At 36.4% G+C, this 19,601-nt stretch overlaps 1 protein-coding gene across 3 annotated transcripts; it reads right to left on the bottom strand.

The window, feature by feature from the left end:
• Window positions 1-4,331: 4,331 nt before the first annotated feature.
• LOC145801089 (protein NRT1/ PTR FAMILY 5.5-like) lies at window positions 4,332-15,033 on the bottom strand. Of its 3 annotated transcripts, XM_082891326.1 has the most exons (6): window positions 14,899-15,033; window positions 14,720-14,805; window positions 14,457-14,510; window positions 7,577-7,791; window positions 6,277-6,578; window positions 4,332-5,500 (listed from the first exon to the last, which is right to left on the bottom strand). In XM_082891326.1, exons 3-6 carry the CDS (start codon window positions 14,479-14,481, stop codon window positions 4,618-4,620), a joined length of 1,425 nt encoding a protein of 474 aa, XP_082747452.1. In that variant the 5' UTR covers window positions 14,482-14,510; window positions 14,720-14,805; window positions 14,899-15,033; the 3' UTR covers window positions 4,332-4,617. The 3 variants fall into 3 exon arrangements, with proteins under 3 accessions (XP_082747452.1, XP_082747451.1, XP_082747453.1); XM_082891325.1 differs by lacking the exon at window positions 14,899-15,033 and having other exon boundaries at window positions 14,720-14,858; XM_082891327.1 differs by lacking the exon at window positions 14,899-15,033 and having other exon boundaries at window positions 7,577-7,717; window positions 14,720-14,804.
• Between the last annotated feature and the right edge of the window lie 4,568 nt (window positions 15,034-19,601).

Genomic DNA, 19,601 nt, shown 5'->3' with positions numbered 1-19,601 from the left:
TTTGGTCTTTTTGTATGAAATGGACCTAATGGAATATTATAAAACACTATGGGTCTTATGGAATAACACTCTTAGATAATGGATTTACTGAAAAAACACCCATTTTTCTTTATTCGCTTTAATTTTTTTTTAATTTTTTTTAATTAAAATATAATGCGAAAGAATTAACATATTTAGAATAATTTTTTAAATTTTTATAAAAAATATGTAAAAAATAAATAAAAAGATAATTCTGACTCTTTTTTTTGTTGTTGTTATTGTTGTTGTTGTTGTATAGGATCTAGGATGCTTGCTGTGCTGGGTACATAGCAGGCCTTACGGGTTTATTTTGGGGTTCGATTTGATAATTTGAACCGTTCACATTTTAAAGTATATCAATTAGAACATGCATATAAAAAATCAAGTTAATCGGATATCGTTAACTCTTTTATCTACCCACATTTGTATTCATTTTAATACTTTAAATTACAATGTCATTTATTTTTGTAAATACAAATGTGAGTAGATGAAAGGGTTAATGATATCCGATTAACTTGATTTTATATAGGTATATTTTACTTGATATACTTTAAAATATGAACGGTTTGAATTATCAAACCAGATCCTGAAATGAGCTCATAAGGCAGCATAGCAGGCACTCCAAATCCTGTTGTATAGCTTGTTAATTTTTGTCAATTTAGTAATTTTTTTTGAATTCTAGGCTATTTTGTTAACTTCCCAAACAAGTCCCCCCCCAAAAAAAAAAAAGAAAAAAAGAAAAAATCACTAAAGGCAAGTTTGGATACCTATTTAAATTATTAAAAAGTCCCTATAAAAAAGTTATTTTTTTTATTACTTTTCTACACGTGTTTTTGTAAAAAACAAAATAATTAATTTCCAAAAAAAATCATTAATTAATAATTAGTAGGAAGAATAAGGAAGTGAGAATTATTTGTTTATTTATTTTTATGCATTTTGATAGCGTATGAACAAAATACACATGTATATAGTTCATTCAGGCTGGAATTTAAAAAAAATTTAATACCGAATCAAATCTTTTAATTTTGTTAGTTGACGAAGTGAAACTGACTTTGTCATCTTTTCGATTTTGGTTAAATAGGGGATAAGAGTTTTTTTTTTTTTTTTTTGAATTATTTATAAAATATATAAAGTTCACTTTGGCAATAAATGAAAAAGGTGGTGGGGAAATACTTTGCAAGTGTTTCTCTTTCTAATAATTTTTATTGCTAAATATGTAATATTTGTTATTTATTTTTAAAATCAAAAAATTAATATATCAAATTATTTACATATAATATTTCGGTTAGTTTGGTTGGTATCACTGTAAAGTTTTTCAAAACTAACCAAAAATCGACCAAAAATTAAAATTTCAATTTGGGTGTTTGTGTAAATTTTGATGAGTCTCTCTCGGGTATTTGCACAGAATTAGTCAATTCCGTTGAGAGGTCCACAGTTAAGATTTTATTATTATATGTTATTTTTTCAATTGTCTTTAGTGTAAATTTATATATTTAATTAATAAAATTTATTAATAATATATGAATTTTTTTATTTATATTTTACTTATAATTTTCTCTTTATTTGCAATAAGCAAATTAATTTTTTTACAAAATTCTTTAATAATTGACTCAATTGAGTTGAGTTAAACCGAACTCAAGTTTTTCAAATATATTTGAGAAGGTGAGCTTGACTAATCCTAGTAGACGAGCTCGAATATCCAAAAGCTCACTCAACTCGACCTGTCAGAATATCTAATTTTGGTGCATCAGGCCCCACAATTCTAGCATTTAGATTCAAATACAAAGAAAATCCTGCCCTTTACTAAATAATGTGTAAAATTGGATGCAAATATGAGATTTTTATTATTTTTTTCCTGGAAAATGAATTGGTTTTCATGATTCTACTTACCACTTAAATTGATTTTGCAGTTTCTCAAAACACGAAAAATATGAATTTCACTATGGTATATGTAAAAATTTTATACTTCCTTCTATGATTTTTTTTCACAATTTATATAAGATATGCCTTAGATCATAACATTTCCCCAATATTCTATAGCATATTCTAGAGAGCTTTTTTGATAAATCTTTTTTCTAAGAGTTTTATTCCATCCAACCTATATTCTTTTTGACTATTCCATTAGGTCCTATTTGAGGTAAGAAGACCAAAATACCCTTTTCATCTACTTATGTTCCATTTAGTCCACATTATTTTCTTATGTTTCGATAAGCCCTATGGGTGACATAATTACCGAAATACCCCTAATGTGAATGTTTACATCGTCAATGTGAATGTTCACACCGTCAATGTGAATGTTCCTATTTGAGATAAGAAGACCAAAATACCTTTTTCATCTACTTATGTTCCATTTAGTCCACATTATTTTCTTTTGTTTCAATAAGTCCTATGAGTGACATAATTACCAAAATACCCCTAATGTGAATGTTCACACTGCCAATGTGAATGTTCACACCGTCAATGTGAATGTTCTTATTTGAGGTAAGAAGACCAAAATACCATTTTCATCTACTTATGTTCCATTTAGTCCACATTATTTTCTTATGTTTCAATAAGTCCTATGGGTGACATAATTGCCAAAATACCCCTAATGTGAATGTTCACATCCTATGGGTGACATAATTATCAAAATACCTCTAATGTAAATGTTCACACCGTCATTGTAAATGTTCACACCGTCAATGTGAATGTTCATATCATCAATGTGTAGGGGCTCGGCCCAGCCCGGGCCGGGGCCAACCCATGTAAAGCCTTGTGGGTGCTTGCCAAAATTCAGGGTGGGTCGGCCCACGGGCCAAAAAATTAGGCCTAGGCCCTAGCCCTGGCACAAAGGTATTCAGGCTTTGGGTGCCCCGGTGGGTCGAACCAAGGGGCTTGGGCCTATACTTGGGCTTGGGTGAGCCTCGCCATTTTTTTTTAATTCTTTTTCATTTTTTCTCCCAAAATTTTATTATTTTTCACAAAAAAGACACCGGGCCTCTGGCGGGCCGGGCCTCGGGCCGACCCTTAAATGGGCCTTATGCGGGCCGAGCTTCAAAGTGATGGCTCAGGTCCTAGCCCAAGTTCTCAGGCTGGGCTCGGGCCCAGGCCCAAATGAGCTTGCCCCGGGCCACGGGCCAATTTTACATTCCTATCAATGTGAATATTAACATGTCAATGTGAATATTCACATTGTCAGCAGGTCGAACCCGCTCCGGGCCGCAGGCCAATTTTACACTCTTATCAATGTTAATGTTAACATGTCAATGTGAATATTCACATTATAAACGGGTTGGGCCAGGCCCGCGGACGGGTTTCGGGCCACGAGTCAATTTTACACTCCTATCAATGTGAATGTTAATATGTTAATGTGAATATTCACATTGTCAACGGGCCGGGCCCGACCCGGGCAGCCCACGGGCCGCGGGCCAATTTTACACTTCTATCAATGTGAATGTTAATATGTCAATGTGAACATTCACATTGTTAATCGACCGGGTCCGTCCTGGCTCGGGGGCGAGCTTCGGACCGCCCACGGGGCACGGGCCAATTTTACATTCTTATCAATGTGAATGTTAAAATATAAATATTTACAGCCCGCCCTACCCTGGGCAACGGGCGGGCTTCGGGCCGCCCACGGGCCGCAGGCCAATTTTACATTCCTATCAATGTGAATGTTAACATGTCAATGTGAATATTTACATTGTAAACGGGCTGGGCCGGGCCTGGCCCGCGGGGGGGTTTCGGGCGGCCTACGGGCCGCGGGTCAATTTTACATTCCTATCAACGTGAATGTGAATATTCACATTGTCAATGGGCCGGGCCCGCCCCGGGCAGTCCACAGGCCACGGGCGAGTTTCAGGCCGCCCACGGGCCGCGGGCCAATTTTACACTTCTATCAATGTGAATGTTAACATGTCAATGTGAATATTCACATTGTCAACGGGCCGGGCCCGCCCCGGCCCGGGGGCGATCTTCGGATCGCCTACAGGTCACGGGCCAATTTTACATTCTTACCAATGTGAATGTTAAAATATGAATATTTATATCATAAAATTGCTAACCGTTTAAAAATATTTGTTAGGGTATCAAAATTAAATATAAGGGCATAAGAGTCTAAAAAAAGAGTGCAAATCAAGAAAAAAGATTTTATGGAATAAAATTATACATACATGAGACTAAATAATAAATTTCTTCATGGACTTTTTGGGTTAAAACACGTCTAAATGAGATTTATCAATAAAATCCCTTTAATATATATATATATATATATATATATGCCTTATCTATGTAGTACAATATATTCTTTATATATACTTATCTTCTCTCCTATATAAAGAAATTTATACCATTCATTGATTATTGAATTGAATAGAAGAGTTTTCTTTTCACTTCATTCCTCTCTCTTTAATGTCATATCAATTACATACACAATGAACAAATTGGATGCAAAATGTAAGAACAGTTCTTCTACTAACACCAAAACTTAAAAAAAAAAAATCCGACACAACCTTCTTACATAGATTTAGAGACTCACCTCATGCGAGAGGGTTGTCTCCGAATCTGTGATCTATTTGTGTAAAAAAAGCCACTAAATTGGCCAAAAAAAAAAAAAAAAACCTAACAGCAGCAGCAACCCTGCTTATTTTCATCATACGGCGTCACAGCTCCTTCAACTTCAGGTGCTTCCTCGCCATCATCGTCTGCACATCCCCTATATGAAAACCATGTTGCTACCAAAACATACACCACAAGATTCACAGCACTCAACACTGCCAGTGTCCAATAGTACTTGTCCAATCGACTCATATTCAATGTATCCTTTAACCAACTCGGCTTCACCTTTCCCACCACATATACAAAAACGACATTACCCATCATTCCCAATCCAATCACTCCTCTTGTGAATAACACGAAATAGTCCCTCATCGATGGCGGACCCTGATCTTTGAAAAAACTCATAATCCCATTCTCAACAACCCCATCAAGCGCCCCAAGGAGTAAAAACTGTGGAAGCAACCAAAACATACTCATTGGGATTTTCTCATCAGGCTTGTCGAGTAAACTGTGTTTTCTAATCACACTTAGCCTTCGCGTTTCCACACTTGCGGCAGTAATGCAAGTTAGGATCGCAAATGTTATTGATGCTGCAATGCCAATTGGGGGAGCGTAGTGTTTGAGTCCTGCTTCGCGGAGGTATTTTGTTAAAGTGAAGTATAATTTGGCGAATTGAGATTTTGAAAAGTCGTAGAACATTAGGAGGATTGGGAGAGGGAGGTTTAAACGTCCAAGCTTGCGGTTCATGTGGTTTGCTTGCTCAAGAAAGAAGGTGTTTCCTATGGAAGTTATGATACCGCAGGCGATGAAAGTTAGCCACATTGGGATTATTCGAATGCCGATTTTGGTTTCTTCAACTTCTGTGACTCTACAGAGTCTCCATCTGGTTCTCTCTTGTTCTTCTCGAGTTTTGTTTGCCAATATGATCGCTGCCTTGTCTAAGCACCTGGTCCAAATCATGAAGACAATTCATCAAGAATTTAGTGCCTTTCCAATAAAAAAAATAAGTCAGTATACAAATTTGATGAATTAGCAATTTTGAAGTTGGTGTTCTTTTCTGAAGTTCAATGACAAAGGATTAAGATAGAAAAGGAAAGGGGTAATTTACACTTTGCCCTTTATGTTTGACCATTTTTTTTATTTTGACTTTTCATGTTTCAAATTTTTTTCAATTTACTCTAAAAGTTAATTTATATTCAACATTAAACAGAAAATGACACATTAACAATCATGCGTCATAAAAATATTTGTTATATATAACTCTCATTTCTTTCACAAATACAAACTCTAATATAATAATATATTTTTATGTCATTTGACAGTTATTGTATCATTTTTTTAAATCTAATTTTGAATAAAATTTAACTTTAAGAGTAAATTGAGAAAAAAAGTGGAGAAAAAAATTTCAAGAGCCAAAATTAAAAAAAGAAGAAATAACTAAACAAAAAGGGGTATAGTGTAATTTAGCCAAAGGAAAAGTCTCAAAACCTGAGACTACCAGTGTGAGGCATCAACTTAGCATCAGTGCCATCTTTCTCATAAAGCTCATTTCCATCACTAGGAAGTGGTTGACACATCTTACAAACAGAGGCTACAAAAACTCTGAACACAGTTGTTAATGGACTCCCCTGTGGCTTATCTTACTTATATGAACAGGACCCAGTCAAGAACAATAGTGTTGCAACCAAACTACATATTGCTGGAATTCCAAACCTAACAGACCATTGCTTTATATATGGAAGTGCAATGCCTCCAATTATGGGCACGAGGATGATGCCGAAGATGCCCACAATTTGCCATAGAAGTTTTCGTCCCGTGTCTCTGTCATTGCTAGCTGTTGTTTGTGCTGTGAAAAATGGTGGTAGAGAGACCGTGTGGCCAGAGATTCCCACGGCTATGAGAGATAAGGCAGTGTAGAAGAGGGCTTTTTGTGTGTGACCTATGCATTCTGGTTTGTAAGCACTGCAAGTGTCTGTGGATTTAGAGAGGACTGGTGGTGTTGACATGGATAGAAAGCCCAACCCCTGCACTCAATCATGTTATTATAATTATTTTGCATAAAATCTACCTATAAAATCATGTGTTCTATATAGCTTTGGCACAGTTTAAGTTGTTTCAATTACGGTTGTATGTAGCTATTTATTTTTTCTCAAAAGTTTATGCTTGGTAACTGTTGGTTTTCTAATTATTATTGAACTTTAACTGTCCAAATTGATATAATACTTGTCATATTTGTGTCAATTTTTTTGTTTGAAATTTCTAATTTAGGTGAAATTGTTTCAATTAGAGAACATTTAAATCGTTAAACCAAATAATTATAAAATTCACTTATGGTTCTTGAAATATGCATTTGTGTCACTTTGGTTCATAAAAATTCAAATTCTCAATATTTGTCTTCTTCATCAGTGTTTGGGGACCAAAGTAACAAATTTAAAATTTTTGGAGACCAAAGTGACACGAAATTCATATTTTAGGGACTATATATGAATTTGATTATAACTACCTATACAATTTTGACAGTCCATTTGAAATTTAACCAATTTCACTCAAACTAAATTTTTTAAGAATGAAGTTGATAAAATTAAAACTTGGATGACCAAAGTGAAACAAAACATATGCTTTCCCAACTGCATATGTATTGTCCTGTTACTTTATATATATATATATATATATATATATTATCTGAAAAGAATTGTTGCAAGTTTCATAACAACCAAATCTTGAAGCTATCCAAACAATTCTGAGCATTAGCTGCTGCACAAAATTAATCTAGTATGGAATTGGCCTTAATGTAGTCCATGCTATTGTCTTATAGGTTTGATGGTTGGCGTTTGAGATTCAAAATTTCTCAGTTATAATGAAAATTAAAAATCTATTATATCTACCAGCTTAATAAAGTCTTAGGTGGTGTGACAATCACAAGAGCTAAAAAGAGCAGTCGCAAATAATTTCAACTCAAAAGCAACATCAAACTCAGAAACAAGCCAAAAAAACAGAGAAATTTCACAGAGATATTACTCACAATACAATAGGCGATGCTGGAGAATAGGAGCATTGCATAGTGTCCGATGAACATATCGACAAGGAAGGCAAAGCCTAGCGGCATTATGGAAGCTATGCCTCCCCAAATGTTTATAATTCCAGTAGCGTGCGTCAAATTGATCTTCCAAACATTCGTTAAGTAAGTCATCATCACCCACATCGCGTACCCAGCCAATATGTCAGCCCATATCAACACTATCATTGTTTTAAATAAGAGGATAACCGCAAAATTATATTAAGTACAAGAAAAATGATATACATAAATGGATTTTTTACTTGATTACCTGAAAGTATATGCACTTTGTTGTACTGTAGTGACCAATTTTTATTTATTTATTATTTTTTATGTCAATTTATTAGTCATGAAGCTATAATATGTGAGTTTAAATGGTTTCTAGTATCCATATGGTCTAAATTGATTAAAAGGAGATGGGGCATTTTTTGATTATTACCCCCTTTTTTTTAATTATTATTATTATTATTATTATTATTATTATTTTTTTTAAAGATTGGGGAGAAAAATGCAATAATGTGTATACTTTGAGGAGAAAATGCAATAAAGTGCATATTTTGGGGGTGCAAATGCATAATTTGTGGACTATGTGTGCATATATATATATATACATATATATTGTGAACAGAGGACTATGTTTTGAAAATACCCAACTCGCATTAATCAATTTTGACTGTGTGAGCTTTTGGACTATTTAAAATCGCATTTTATAATTTGCAAATTAAATAGATAAAATTTAAAAATTAAAGATTAAAGTGTGATAAAATGCATAATTTCGGAACTAACGTAATTAGTCCTAATAATAATAAATAACATGTACATGCTATTTTTATAGAGGCAAATGATATACAATACTACTTTTCTAGACCCACTTTCTAAATTAGAGAAGATGTAAGAAACAAAGTTGTCTTACATAATTTAATTGAGATCAATGCTACATCCATATAAATTCTTACTAATAATTTTACTAAAAATATACATGTCCAAGCATCATTAGATGCCTAAATGTCACTGATTTTTTGATAACCAATCACATTTGACCTATTGTATTTTTTTTGTTGAAAAATCCACCGGACTGTAAATTCCCACCCTTTTTTTTCAGCGCTAAATGCCAAACAGTTGTAATAAACAAAGACTCGTCTACCCAATCTTTATTAAAAAAAAAAAAAAGAAAAGAAAGAAAAAAAGTTATGTATGTGTTGGCTAAAATGTTGGCTTATTTTTCCTACGAAGGAAAATATCATAAATGCGAGCGTGCCAGCAAGGATTGAAAAATCCTTACAGATTAAATTCAAGCCAATTATCAAGCGATTGTGTTGACGGTTCTTTTGCCTCAACGAAGAGGACTTCAAGATTGCCAAGTGTAAAGAAAAGAAAAATTAAAAGAAGAATGGGGAACGGAGAAAGATGATTGAGTGAACAATCAAAGTAATAATTACTACCTCTACTCCTATGCTTCGAAATGGAAATGCTGAAAATAAATGCTTCGAAATATAAATCTATGTTAAACTACTCCTAAGATAAGGAAAATAACAAGAAATATTGAAATCAAGTGTCTTTGATTATGAATTCTGGATCCCCTTACAATGTAGCCATTAATGGCTATTTATAGAAGAAAAAATACAGCAATAACTACTTAGTAACTACCCATTTCTTCCATCTTCATTCTTGTCTTGCCATGTGTCATTCCACTCATCCACTTTGTCCTCCCACTCATCCACTTTGTCCTTCATATTCTCCATTATCTCTATAACTTCTTTTAACTTCCAAATGGATAAGAGGATGCCACGTGTCCTGCAATTATATAAATAATAAATAATAATAAAAATTGCAGATTTATGGTGTTAACATTACCCCCCGCGGCCCTTAAAAATGATGTTTACTTGAATTTTTGAAGGGCCGAACCAAGCACATGACTAACCTAAGCAGTAAAGTGCTTCGAATGATGTAACAACACCAATAAAGTGCTTCGAATGAGTATGAAATTATGACTAGATGACTCGAATTATGACTAGTAACAAGCTTCGAAAGTGATATAAAGGACCAAAATCATTCTTCGAAGGTCGATGGAACCGACCAAAGACGAATTACATCCTAAAAAATACTCGACAAAGCTTCGAAGGTTCACAACCACCATTATTAATTCTTCGAAGCTGTTGTTGATGCAAGATAGAGAGCTTCGAAGCTTACAAAATTATGGCAAAACAGCTTTCGAAGCAACTTATGGCAAAACGGCTTTCGAAGCTGTTTTTGGCCAACCATTGTGGTTTATTCAAAGCTTATATGTTCTGGTTCACACATAATTAATGGAAATATTAATTTTGTGCTTCGAACCAATTATTATTTCTTCGAAGACACCAAAACTGTTGTTCTTCGAGCCAACTTATGATGCCAAAAACAGGCATTATTCGACAACTAATTAATTGTCATTTTACATATATTTGAAGAGATGTACACATTTCGAAAGTTTTCAAAGTTTTATACAGTTTCGAAGGTGAAGTAATCAACCTTCGAAACAACTCTTGATGTTTCGAATGTATCTTCAAAGCTTTATACAGCTTCGAAAGTAGAGTAATCAACCTTCGAAACAACTCTTGATGCTTCGAATGTATCTTCGATGCTTTGATTGTGTACATACAAACAATTGGCCATCAATTTGAAAAGATAAGCCATTTTCAACCATTTATTTAAATGCACAGGCTTTTTCTAGCCAAATTCATGCATTTTAAATGGTTATCCCTTGTTCTTAGTGCTTCGAACTCATAAGAACAATTTGTTAATTTTATTAGCCACATCATCAAAATTATATTTTGATGTGAACCACAAATCCAAAAAGGATTTTGAACACCAAAAGTCATGGTATAGTGTGACCATGAAAATTCATACTTTTTGACATTTTGAAAAATATCAAAAATTTTGAATTCATGAACAGTGGCTTGTTCATTATCCTTGACCATGTTTGTTTTAAAAACATGACTTTCGCCGAATTGATTTTCATAATTCTTTGGCAAAGTAGGTTGTTTTTCCATGTTAGCCATTAATGGCTTATGAAAATCCCCCATAAGAATGTTATTTTCATGACTTGACTCTCTAAAAATTGATTTTTGGACCCCCCGAGCCATGTATGAAACATCATTCTTAGCCAAATTTGGCTCAAAAACATGCTCTTTCGTTATGTTAATTTCATAATTTGGCTCTTTAAAAACGGATTCTTGAACCCCCCGAGCCATTGATGAAATCAACTCTTTGCTTTTGCTATTTTTAACCAAGGAAAAATTCTGAAAAAATTCACCAATTCCGGCCATTAAGGCCTCAGTTAAAGACTTGGTAGTGAGAGTTGATAACTCATCATTCCATTGGCGAATTTCCATATCAAGTTGATGAATTTCTCCAATTAAATGGTGTCTTTTTTCTTCCACCAAATAATATTGTAAGGGATGAAAATTTATTTCATCAAGAAAATGGATCTCTTCTTGAAGATCCAAAATTTCTTGTTTACGCCAATAAATTTCATCTAGACTATTTGAAATGGACAAATCCAATTCATTTTCCATTTATTACACTTGACGTCCCACTGGGCGTGCCAAAAAATGTTGGCTAAAATGTTGGCTTATTTTTCCTACGAAGGAAAATATCATAAATGCGAGCGTGCCAGCAAGGATTGAAAAATCCTTACAGATTAAATTCAAGCCAATTATCAAGCGATTGTGTTGACGGTTCTTTTGCCTCAACGAAGAGGACTTCAAGATTGCCAAGTGTAAAGAAAAGAAAAATTAAAAGAAGAATGGGGAACGGAGAAAGATGATTGAGTGAACAATCAAAGTAATAATTACTACCTCTACTCCTATGCTTCGAAATGGAAATGCTGAAAATAAATGCTTCGAAATATAAATCTATGTTAAACTACTCCTAAGATAAGGAAAATAACAAGAAATATTGAAATCAAGTGTCTTTGATTATGAATTCTGGATCCCCTTACAATGTAGCCATTAATGGCTATTTATAGAAGAAAAAATACAGCAATAACTACTTAGTAACTACCCATTTCTTCCATCTTCATTCTTGTCTTGCCATGTGTCATTCCACTCATCCACTTTGTCCTCCCACTCATCCACTTTGTCCTTCATATTCTCCATTATCTCTATAACTTCTTTTAACTTCCAAATGGATAAGAGGATGCCACGTGTCCTGCAATTATATAAATAATAAATAATAATAAAAATTGCAGATTTATGGTGTTAACATTACCCCCCGCGGCCCTTAAAAATGATGTTTACTTGAATTTTTGAAGGGCCGAACCAAGCACATGACTAACCTAAGCAGTAAAGTGCTTCGAATGATGTAACAACACCAATAAAGTGCTTCGAATGAGTATGAAATTATGACTAGATGACTCGAATTATGACTAGTAACAAGCTTCGAAAGTGATATAAAGGACCAAAATCATTCTTCGAAGGTCGATGGAACCGACCAAAGACGAATTACATCCTAAAAAATACTCGACAAAGCTTCGAAGGTTCACAACCACCATTATTAATTCTTCGAAGCTGTTGTTGATGCAAGATAGAGAGCTTCGAAGCTTACAAAATTATGGCAAAACAGCTTTCGAAGCAACTTATGGCAAAACGGCTTTCGAAGCTGTTTTTGGCCAACCATTGTGGTTTATTCAAAGCTTATATGTTCTGGTTCACACATAATTAATGGAAATATTAATTTTGTGCTTCGAACCAATTATTATTTCTTCGAAGACACCAAAACTGTTGTTCTTCGAGCCAACTTATGATGCCAAAAACAGGCATTATTCGACAACTAATTAATTGTCATTTTACATATATTTGAAGAGATGTACACATTTCGAAAGTTTTCAAAGTTTTATACAGTTTCGAAGGTGAAGTAATCAACCTTCGAAACAACTCTTGATGTTTCGAATGTATCTTCAAAGCTTTATACAGCTTCGAAAGTAGAGTAATCAACCTTCGAAACAACTCTTGATGCTTCGAATGTATCTTCGATGCTTTGATTGTGTACATACAAACAATTGGCCATCAATTTGAAAAGATAAGCCATTTTCAACCATTTATTTAAATGCACAGGCTTTTTCTAGCCAAATTCATGCATTTTAAATGGTTATCCCTTGTTCTTAGTGCTTCGAACTCATAAGAACAATTTGTTAATTTTATTAGCCACATCATCAAAATTATATTTTGATGTGAACCACAAATCCAAAAAGGATTTTGAACACCAAAAGTCATGGTATAGTGTGACCATGAAAATTCATACTTTTTGACATTTTGAAAAATATCAAAAATTTTGAATTCATGAACAGTGGCTTGTTCATTATCCTTGACCATGTTTGTTTTAAAAACATGACTTTCGCCGAATTGATTTTCATAATTCTTTGGCAAAGTAGGTTGTTTTTCCATGTTAGCCATTAATGGCTTATGAAAATCCCCCATAAGAATGTTATTTTCATGACTTGACTCTCTAAAAATTGATTTTTGGACCCCCCGAGCCATGTATGAAACATCATTCTTAGCCAAATTTGGCTCAAAAACATGCTCTTTCGTTATGTTAATTTCATAATTTGGCTCTTTAAAAACGGATTCTTGAACCCCCCGAGCCATTGATGAAATCAACTCTTTGCTTTTGCTATTTTTAACCAAGGAAAAATTCTGAAAAAATTCACCAATTCCGGCCATTAAGGCCTCAGTTAAAGACTTGGTAGTGAGAGTTGATAACTCATCATTCCATTGGCGAATTTCCATATCAAGTTGATGAATTTCTCCAATTAAATGGTGTCTTTTTTCTTCCACCAAATAATATTGTAAGGGATGAAAATTTATTTCATCAAGAAAATGGATCTCTTCTTGAAGATCCAAAATTTCTTGTTTACGCCAATAAATTTCATCTAGACTATTTGAAATGGACAAATCCAATTCATTTTCCATTTATTACACTTGACGTCCCACTGGGCGTGCCAAAAAATGTTGGCTAAAATGTTGGCTTATTTTTCCTACGAAGGAAAATATCATAAATGCGAGCGTGCCAGCAAGGATTGAAAAATCCTTACAGATTAAATTCAAGCCAATTATCAAGCGATTGTGTTGACGGTTCTTTTGCCTCAACGAAGAGGACTTCAAGATTGCCAAGTGTAAAGAAAAGAAAAATTAAAAGAAGAATGGGGAACGGAGAAAGATGATTGAGTGAACAATCAAAGTAATAATTACTACCTCTACTCCTATGCTTCGAAATGGAAATGCTGAAAATAAATGCTTCGAAATATAAATCTATGTTAAACTACTCCTAAGATAAGGAAAATAACAAGAAATATTGAAATCAAGTGTCTTTGATTATGAATTCTGGATCCCCTTACAATGTAGCCATTAATGGCTATTTATAGAAGAAAAAATACAGCAATAACTACTTAGTAACTACCCATTTCTTCCATCTTCATTCTTGTCTTGCCATGTGTCATTCCACTCATCCACTTTGTCCTCCCACTCATCCACTTTGTCCTTCATATTCTCCATTATCTCTATAACTTCTTTTAACTTCCAAATGGATAAGAGGATGCCACGTGTCCTGCAATTATATAAATAATAAATAATAATAAAAATTGCAGATTTATGGTGTTAACAGTATGCCAATTGGCTGGGGTTTTCAAGTTTAGACGTTTTCATTAAAGGCTGTCTGGGTAGCTGGACAATGAGGGAAAATTAAAGTCAAGACTCGGATGGAAGACGGTCTACACATATGAAAATTATATGAGCTTAATCTTTAAACAAAGCTAACAACAATTGATAATACTTTGGATCTAGAACTAGAAGTCAAAGACCAGGTCAATTACCTGTAATCCTCACAAAGGTTGCCATTTATGCGTTGTCTTTTCCACTCTCACTTTCTGCAAAAGCAGGTTTAGAAGAAGAATAAGAACAGTTCAAGGGAAGCCCAAAAGTAGAATTTCAAAAGAACTAGTGTGCAATTTGAAGAACAGAGTTAATTGAGTTAAACAGAGCTTTTCAAGTGCATATGCAGAGTCAAGAACTAGAAAGAATTCTCAGAGTAATCTTGTTTAAATTCAGTACCTAATCAACAGTAATACAATCTTACCTCCACAAATAGCCAAGCACACTAATTTGAGGTAGAGAGAACTTTTTGCTCCTCAGTCTGTGTACTCGTATGTGTGAGATAGGAGACTGCATGGACAGAGATTGAAGTAAAACTTTGGATACGCTTGTTACCCCTCCCCCCCAAAAAAAAAATAAAAATGAAAAAATTGTGAATATTACTGCATATAGTATATAGTTGAATGACAATTTTCTGAGCAGCCAGCCAACTTCATAGAAAACATATCTCCTCTTCCAAGTGATTTCAAAGAAACCTCGCCATCAGCTGCGTTTACTTTCTTTCTTATTAGTCTTTTGTTTGTTTGTTTATATGCAAATAGTATAATGAAAGACCATTGACTTCATTTGGTCCATACGTTTCACAAGAAACAACTCTTTTTCATCGTTTGAATTTTTTTTTTTTTGTGCAGTCCATTTCTTGTGGGTCTATCATAAGTTTTTTTTTGATAATCGATTTGGTTAGTAGTCACATATTTATCAAAATTTTCTTAAAAAATATGAACGGGATGTTTTCAAAATTATACTCATCTTCCATTACTTTGCAAACAAATATGATGAAATCATATTGCTATTATTCAAGGATTAATTTAATTGTTTTCCATTAATGATCTTTGCATAAAATTGAAAAATCAACAATTCAAATTATTTGTTAATAATGTTAATAACTATACCTATAATTTAATAACTATATTGATCTGTAATTGATCTGTAAATAGCCTAGCAGATAGTTGTTGCACAGCTAGACACCTTCTTTACACCTTCTTTTTCTTTTGCTAGCCTAACAGATAGTTGTTGCACAGCTAGACACCTTCTTTACACCTTCTTTTCCTTTTGCTTTCATTTGTATATTTCCTTTGTTCATCATTTTGTCTTGTAAAACATCTCCTATATAATGGAGGTTCCATTTGGTTGCAATATACATACAAACCACAGAGCTAATATTTGCTCTCTCAATCTCTCTCAATTTCTTATATGGTATCAGAGCACAGGTTTTCTGCCTAGCCTCTTCTTCCAACATATTTTTTTGCAGATTGCATTTCATCTGTATCCTTTTTTTTCGTCCATCTCTGAAATACAGTTTTCACCACACCAGAGCCTTCGTCTCCTCCGGACGATTCCAACGCCACCAATTTCAGCCCAATCAGACGTTACACGCACTCTCACGCGCCACTTCTGTGAACGGCGCGTCGCCTGCCTCCGCCTTCCGCCTCACACGCGTCCTCCACACTGTCCCGTGCTAACGTGCACCGCGCACTACCTTGCTAACGTGCGCCGCGTGTTTCTGACGTCAGCACACGTCAGCCTCTCTGCTACCGTGCACTGCCTGGCCTGTTTTGCTAACGTGCGCCGCGCCCTTTCTTGCTAACGTGCCTCGCGCCCTTTGCCTCTCATTTCTGTGCCTCTGTGGTCATATTTTGGGTCGTTTTACTCATTTTCCCACTAATTTCGGCCTTCTGAATTCACTGGTAACCTCGGTTTTTTCAGATTCTACCTCCATTGTGCTATTTTTTTCTCATGGATCGCCCGGATTCCTCTAATCACCCTATTTCCATTATTCTTGACGGGACTAATTATGTCCTTTGGGCACAAGCCATGTCTGGCTTCCTCAAAGGCAAGAAACTTTGGCGTATCATTACTGGGGATGTGTGCAAACCAGTCCCAGCAACCACGGAATCCGCTGCCACGGACTCCGCTGCCAAATATATCGACCGACTAGAAGATTGGGATAGTAAAAACTATCAGATCATCACCTGGCTTCGCAATACTTCTATTACATCCATCAGCCTTCAGTTTGGTAGGTTCCAACTTGAGTCTGCTTCCTCTCCAGCCAAGGCCATCTGGGATTTTTTGCAAGAACGCTATCAGACTACCGGTCTTGCTCACCAATATCAACTTCTGAGTCATCTTCACCGTATGCGCCAAGAAAACACTCAGACCATTAATGATTTCCTCTCCCAAATGTATTATATTTGGGATCAACTCGCTCTTTCTGAGCCTCCATGGCCTCATACTGAGGATGCTGCCTTGTTTACTACCTACCGTGACCAACAGCGCTTGGTTCAGTTTCTCATGGCTCTCACTCCTCGTTTTGAACCCGTCCGCGCATCTCTCCTACATCGCACTCCTTTACCTACTCTTGAGCAAGCCGTTTCTGAACTCCTGTCCGAGGAAACCAGGTTTGGTACTCTCCATCCACACCCTGTGGACTCTGTTCTTGCTACTCCCCAGATTCGGAGTTCTCCTTCACCACAGCGGTCCACTACCTGCAACTATTGTCACAACCGCAATCTTCCATCGACTCATCTTCTGGTTCATTGTCCCGTTCGTCTTTGTCGATTTTGCAACAAGACTGGCCCCGGTCATCTCCAACAAGATTGCTTCCGCAATCCTACCCGTGCCTCTCGCCATGGTCCTTCCACCGGGAATTTTTCCCGCAGCAACTCTCACCGTTCTGGGACTCCATTTAAAAACATGCCTGCTCCACGCACTGCTGCTGCCGCCTCCGAAGATTCACCTTCTTCTGTTCCTGTAGATCCTTTCACTCCGGTCTTCTCTCATACCGATGTTGAAGCCATGTTTCAACATTTTTGGCAGCATTCCGGTACTCCTCCATCTACTGCTTTGTCTACCACCGCAGGTAACACTTCCTGGTACTTTGACTCCGCTTGTTGTAATCACATGACCTTTGATCCTACTATTTTTACTCCTCTCTCTTCGACTCCTCATGTTCCTTCTATCCATACTGCTGATGGGTCTCTTCTGTCTGTAAGTCATGTTGGGTTTGTTTCCACCTCTCACTTATCTTTATCCCATGTATATCTTATGCCTGCTCTCACTTTAAATCTTATCTCCATTAGTCAATTATGTGAGCATGGTCTAACTGTTACCTTTTCCCATACTGGTTGTTTGGTGCAGGACCCTCGGACCAGGCAAACTCTTGGGATAGGCCGTAAGCAAGGACGTCTCTACGAACGTATCCATCTTCATGTTCCGGATTCCTCTCAAATCACTGCTCCTACCACTACTACCACTACTACCACTACTACCACTGCTCCTCCTTTATCTCATTTTCAGCTTTGGCACTATCGTTTGGGCCATCTTTCTGTTGGTCGTTTGAAGTCTTTAATTTCTAGTGGTCATTTGGGTACTGTAAGTTCTGATGCTTTCAATTGTGTGTCCTGTCAACTTGCAAAACAACCTGCTTTGTCATTTAATAAAAGTAATTCTGTTTCTCTTGCGCCCTTTGATCTCATTCATTCTGATATTTGGGGACCCTCTCCTACTCCTACTATGGGAGGCGCACGTTATTTTGTTGTTTTTATAGATGATTTTTCTCGTTTTACATGGTTGTTTCTTATGAAAAATCGCTCTGAACTCAAACAAATTTATTACAATTTTGCTGCAATGGTTAAAACCCAATTTTCTAAAACTATCAAGATTTTTCGCTCCGACAATGCCATGGAATATAAAGATTTTGACTTTCTTTCCTTCCTTAGGAGTCATGGTACTCAACCTCATCGTTCCTGTCCAGGTACGTCCCAACAAAATGGCCGTGCTGAACGCAAACATCGGCATCTACTTGACACTACTCGAGCCCTCCTTCTCTCTTCCTCTTGTCCAGAAAATTTTTGGGGTGAAGCCGCTCTCACTGCTGCTTACACTATCAATTGTATCCCTACACCGGTCATTCATAATCACACTCCATATGAGCGTTTACATGGCACCCGTCCCCCTTACGACACCCTTCGGGTTTTTGGCTCTGCATGTTTTGTTCTTCTCCAACCTCATGAACGTACCAAACTTGAACCTCGTTCTCGCCTTTGTTGCTTCTTGGGGTATGGTATTGAACATAAAGGGTATCGCTGTTGGGATCCTCTCTCCCAGCGTCTCCGTATCTCTCGTCATGTGGTCTTTTGGGAACACACAATGTTTTCCTCCCTCTCTCAATTCCGTTTATCCGTTCCCTCACCCTCTCTGTGTTTTACTAACCCTTCTGCAGATCTGTTTTCTGATGAGCTTCCTCCACTGCCCATGCCTGACTCTCTTGAGACTGCCTTGCCTACTGGTCTTTCTCAAGCACCTGCCAGCTCTGATGGTCCTGCTCTTGCTCCCTCGGACTCCTCACCCCCTGTTGCGTCTCTTCCTCTGGCTCCTCCTCCTCCTGCTCGACCACACCGGGTAATCCAACCCTCTACTCGTCTTCGTGACTTTATTGTTGGCTCTACTGCTTTTTCTACTTATGAACCCACCTCCTATCGGGAGGCTCGCTCTAATCCTCTTTGGCAGCAAGCTATGACTGATGAATCACAGGCTTTAGACAAAACTCACACTTGGGACATTGTTGATCTTCCTCCTGGCAAGACTGCCATTGGCTGTAAATGGGTATACAAAATCAAAACCTGTTCTGATGGCTCTATTGAGCGCTATAAAGCTCGCCTTGTTGCTAAAGGCTTCAATCAAGAATATGGTATTGACTATGAGGAGACCTTTGCTCCTGTTGCTCGTCTCACCTCTGTTCGCAGCCTCATTGCAGTTGCTACTACCCGACACTGGGATCTTTATCAAATGGATGTGAAAAATGCCTTTCTTAATGGTGTTCTTCTTGAGGAGGTCTACATGCAACCTCCCCCTGGGTCTACTTATCCACCTCATAAAGTCTGCAAACTTCAACGTGCTTTATATGGTCTCAAACAAGCTCTCCGCGCTTGGGTTGCCAAGTTCAGCTCTACTATTCATGACTGTGGTTTCACCTCCAGCTCTTATGATACTGCACTTTTTATCCGCAAAACTGCTCAAGGGACCACCTTGCTTCTTCTTTATGTAGATGATATGATTATCACCGGTGATGATGTCAATGGTATTCT

This window comes from Camellia sinensis, chromosome 10, assembly GCF_055761805.1.
Source record: "Camellia sinensis isolate YWXY chromosome 10, ASM5576180v1, whole genome shotgun sequence".
Lineage (NCBI taxonomy): Eukaryota > Viridiplantae > Streptophyta > Magnoliopsida > Ericales > Theaceae > Camellia > Camellia sinensis.
Note: the sequence above shows the minus strand (reverse complement) of the source record. Positions and strands in the feature narration are given on the sequence as shown.

Coding starts and splice junctions, on each gene's coding strand:
- LOC145801089 (XM_082891326.1), bottom strand. CDS start 14,481: ATGGCAACCTTTGTGAGGATTACAG. Junction 6,579..7,576: donor CCAGCATCGCCTATTGTATT/GTGAGTAATATC, acceptor GATTGAGTGCAG/GGGTTGGGCTTTCTATCCAT. Junction 5,501..6,276: donor CTTCCATATATAAAGCAATG/GTCTGTTAGGTT, acceptor GATTTGGACCAG/GTGCTTAGACAAGGCAGCGA.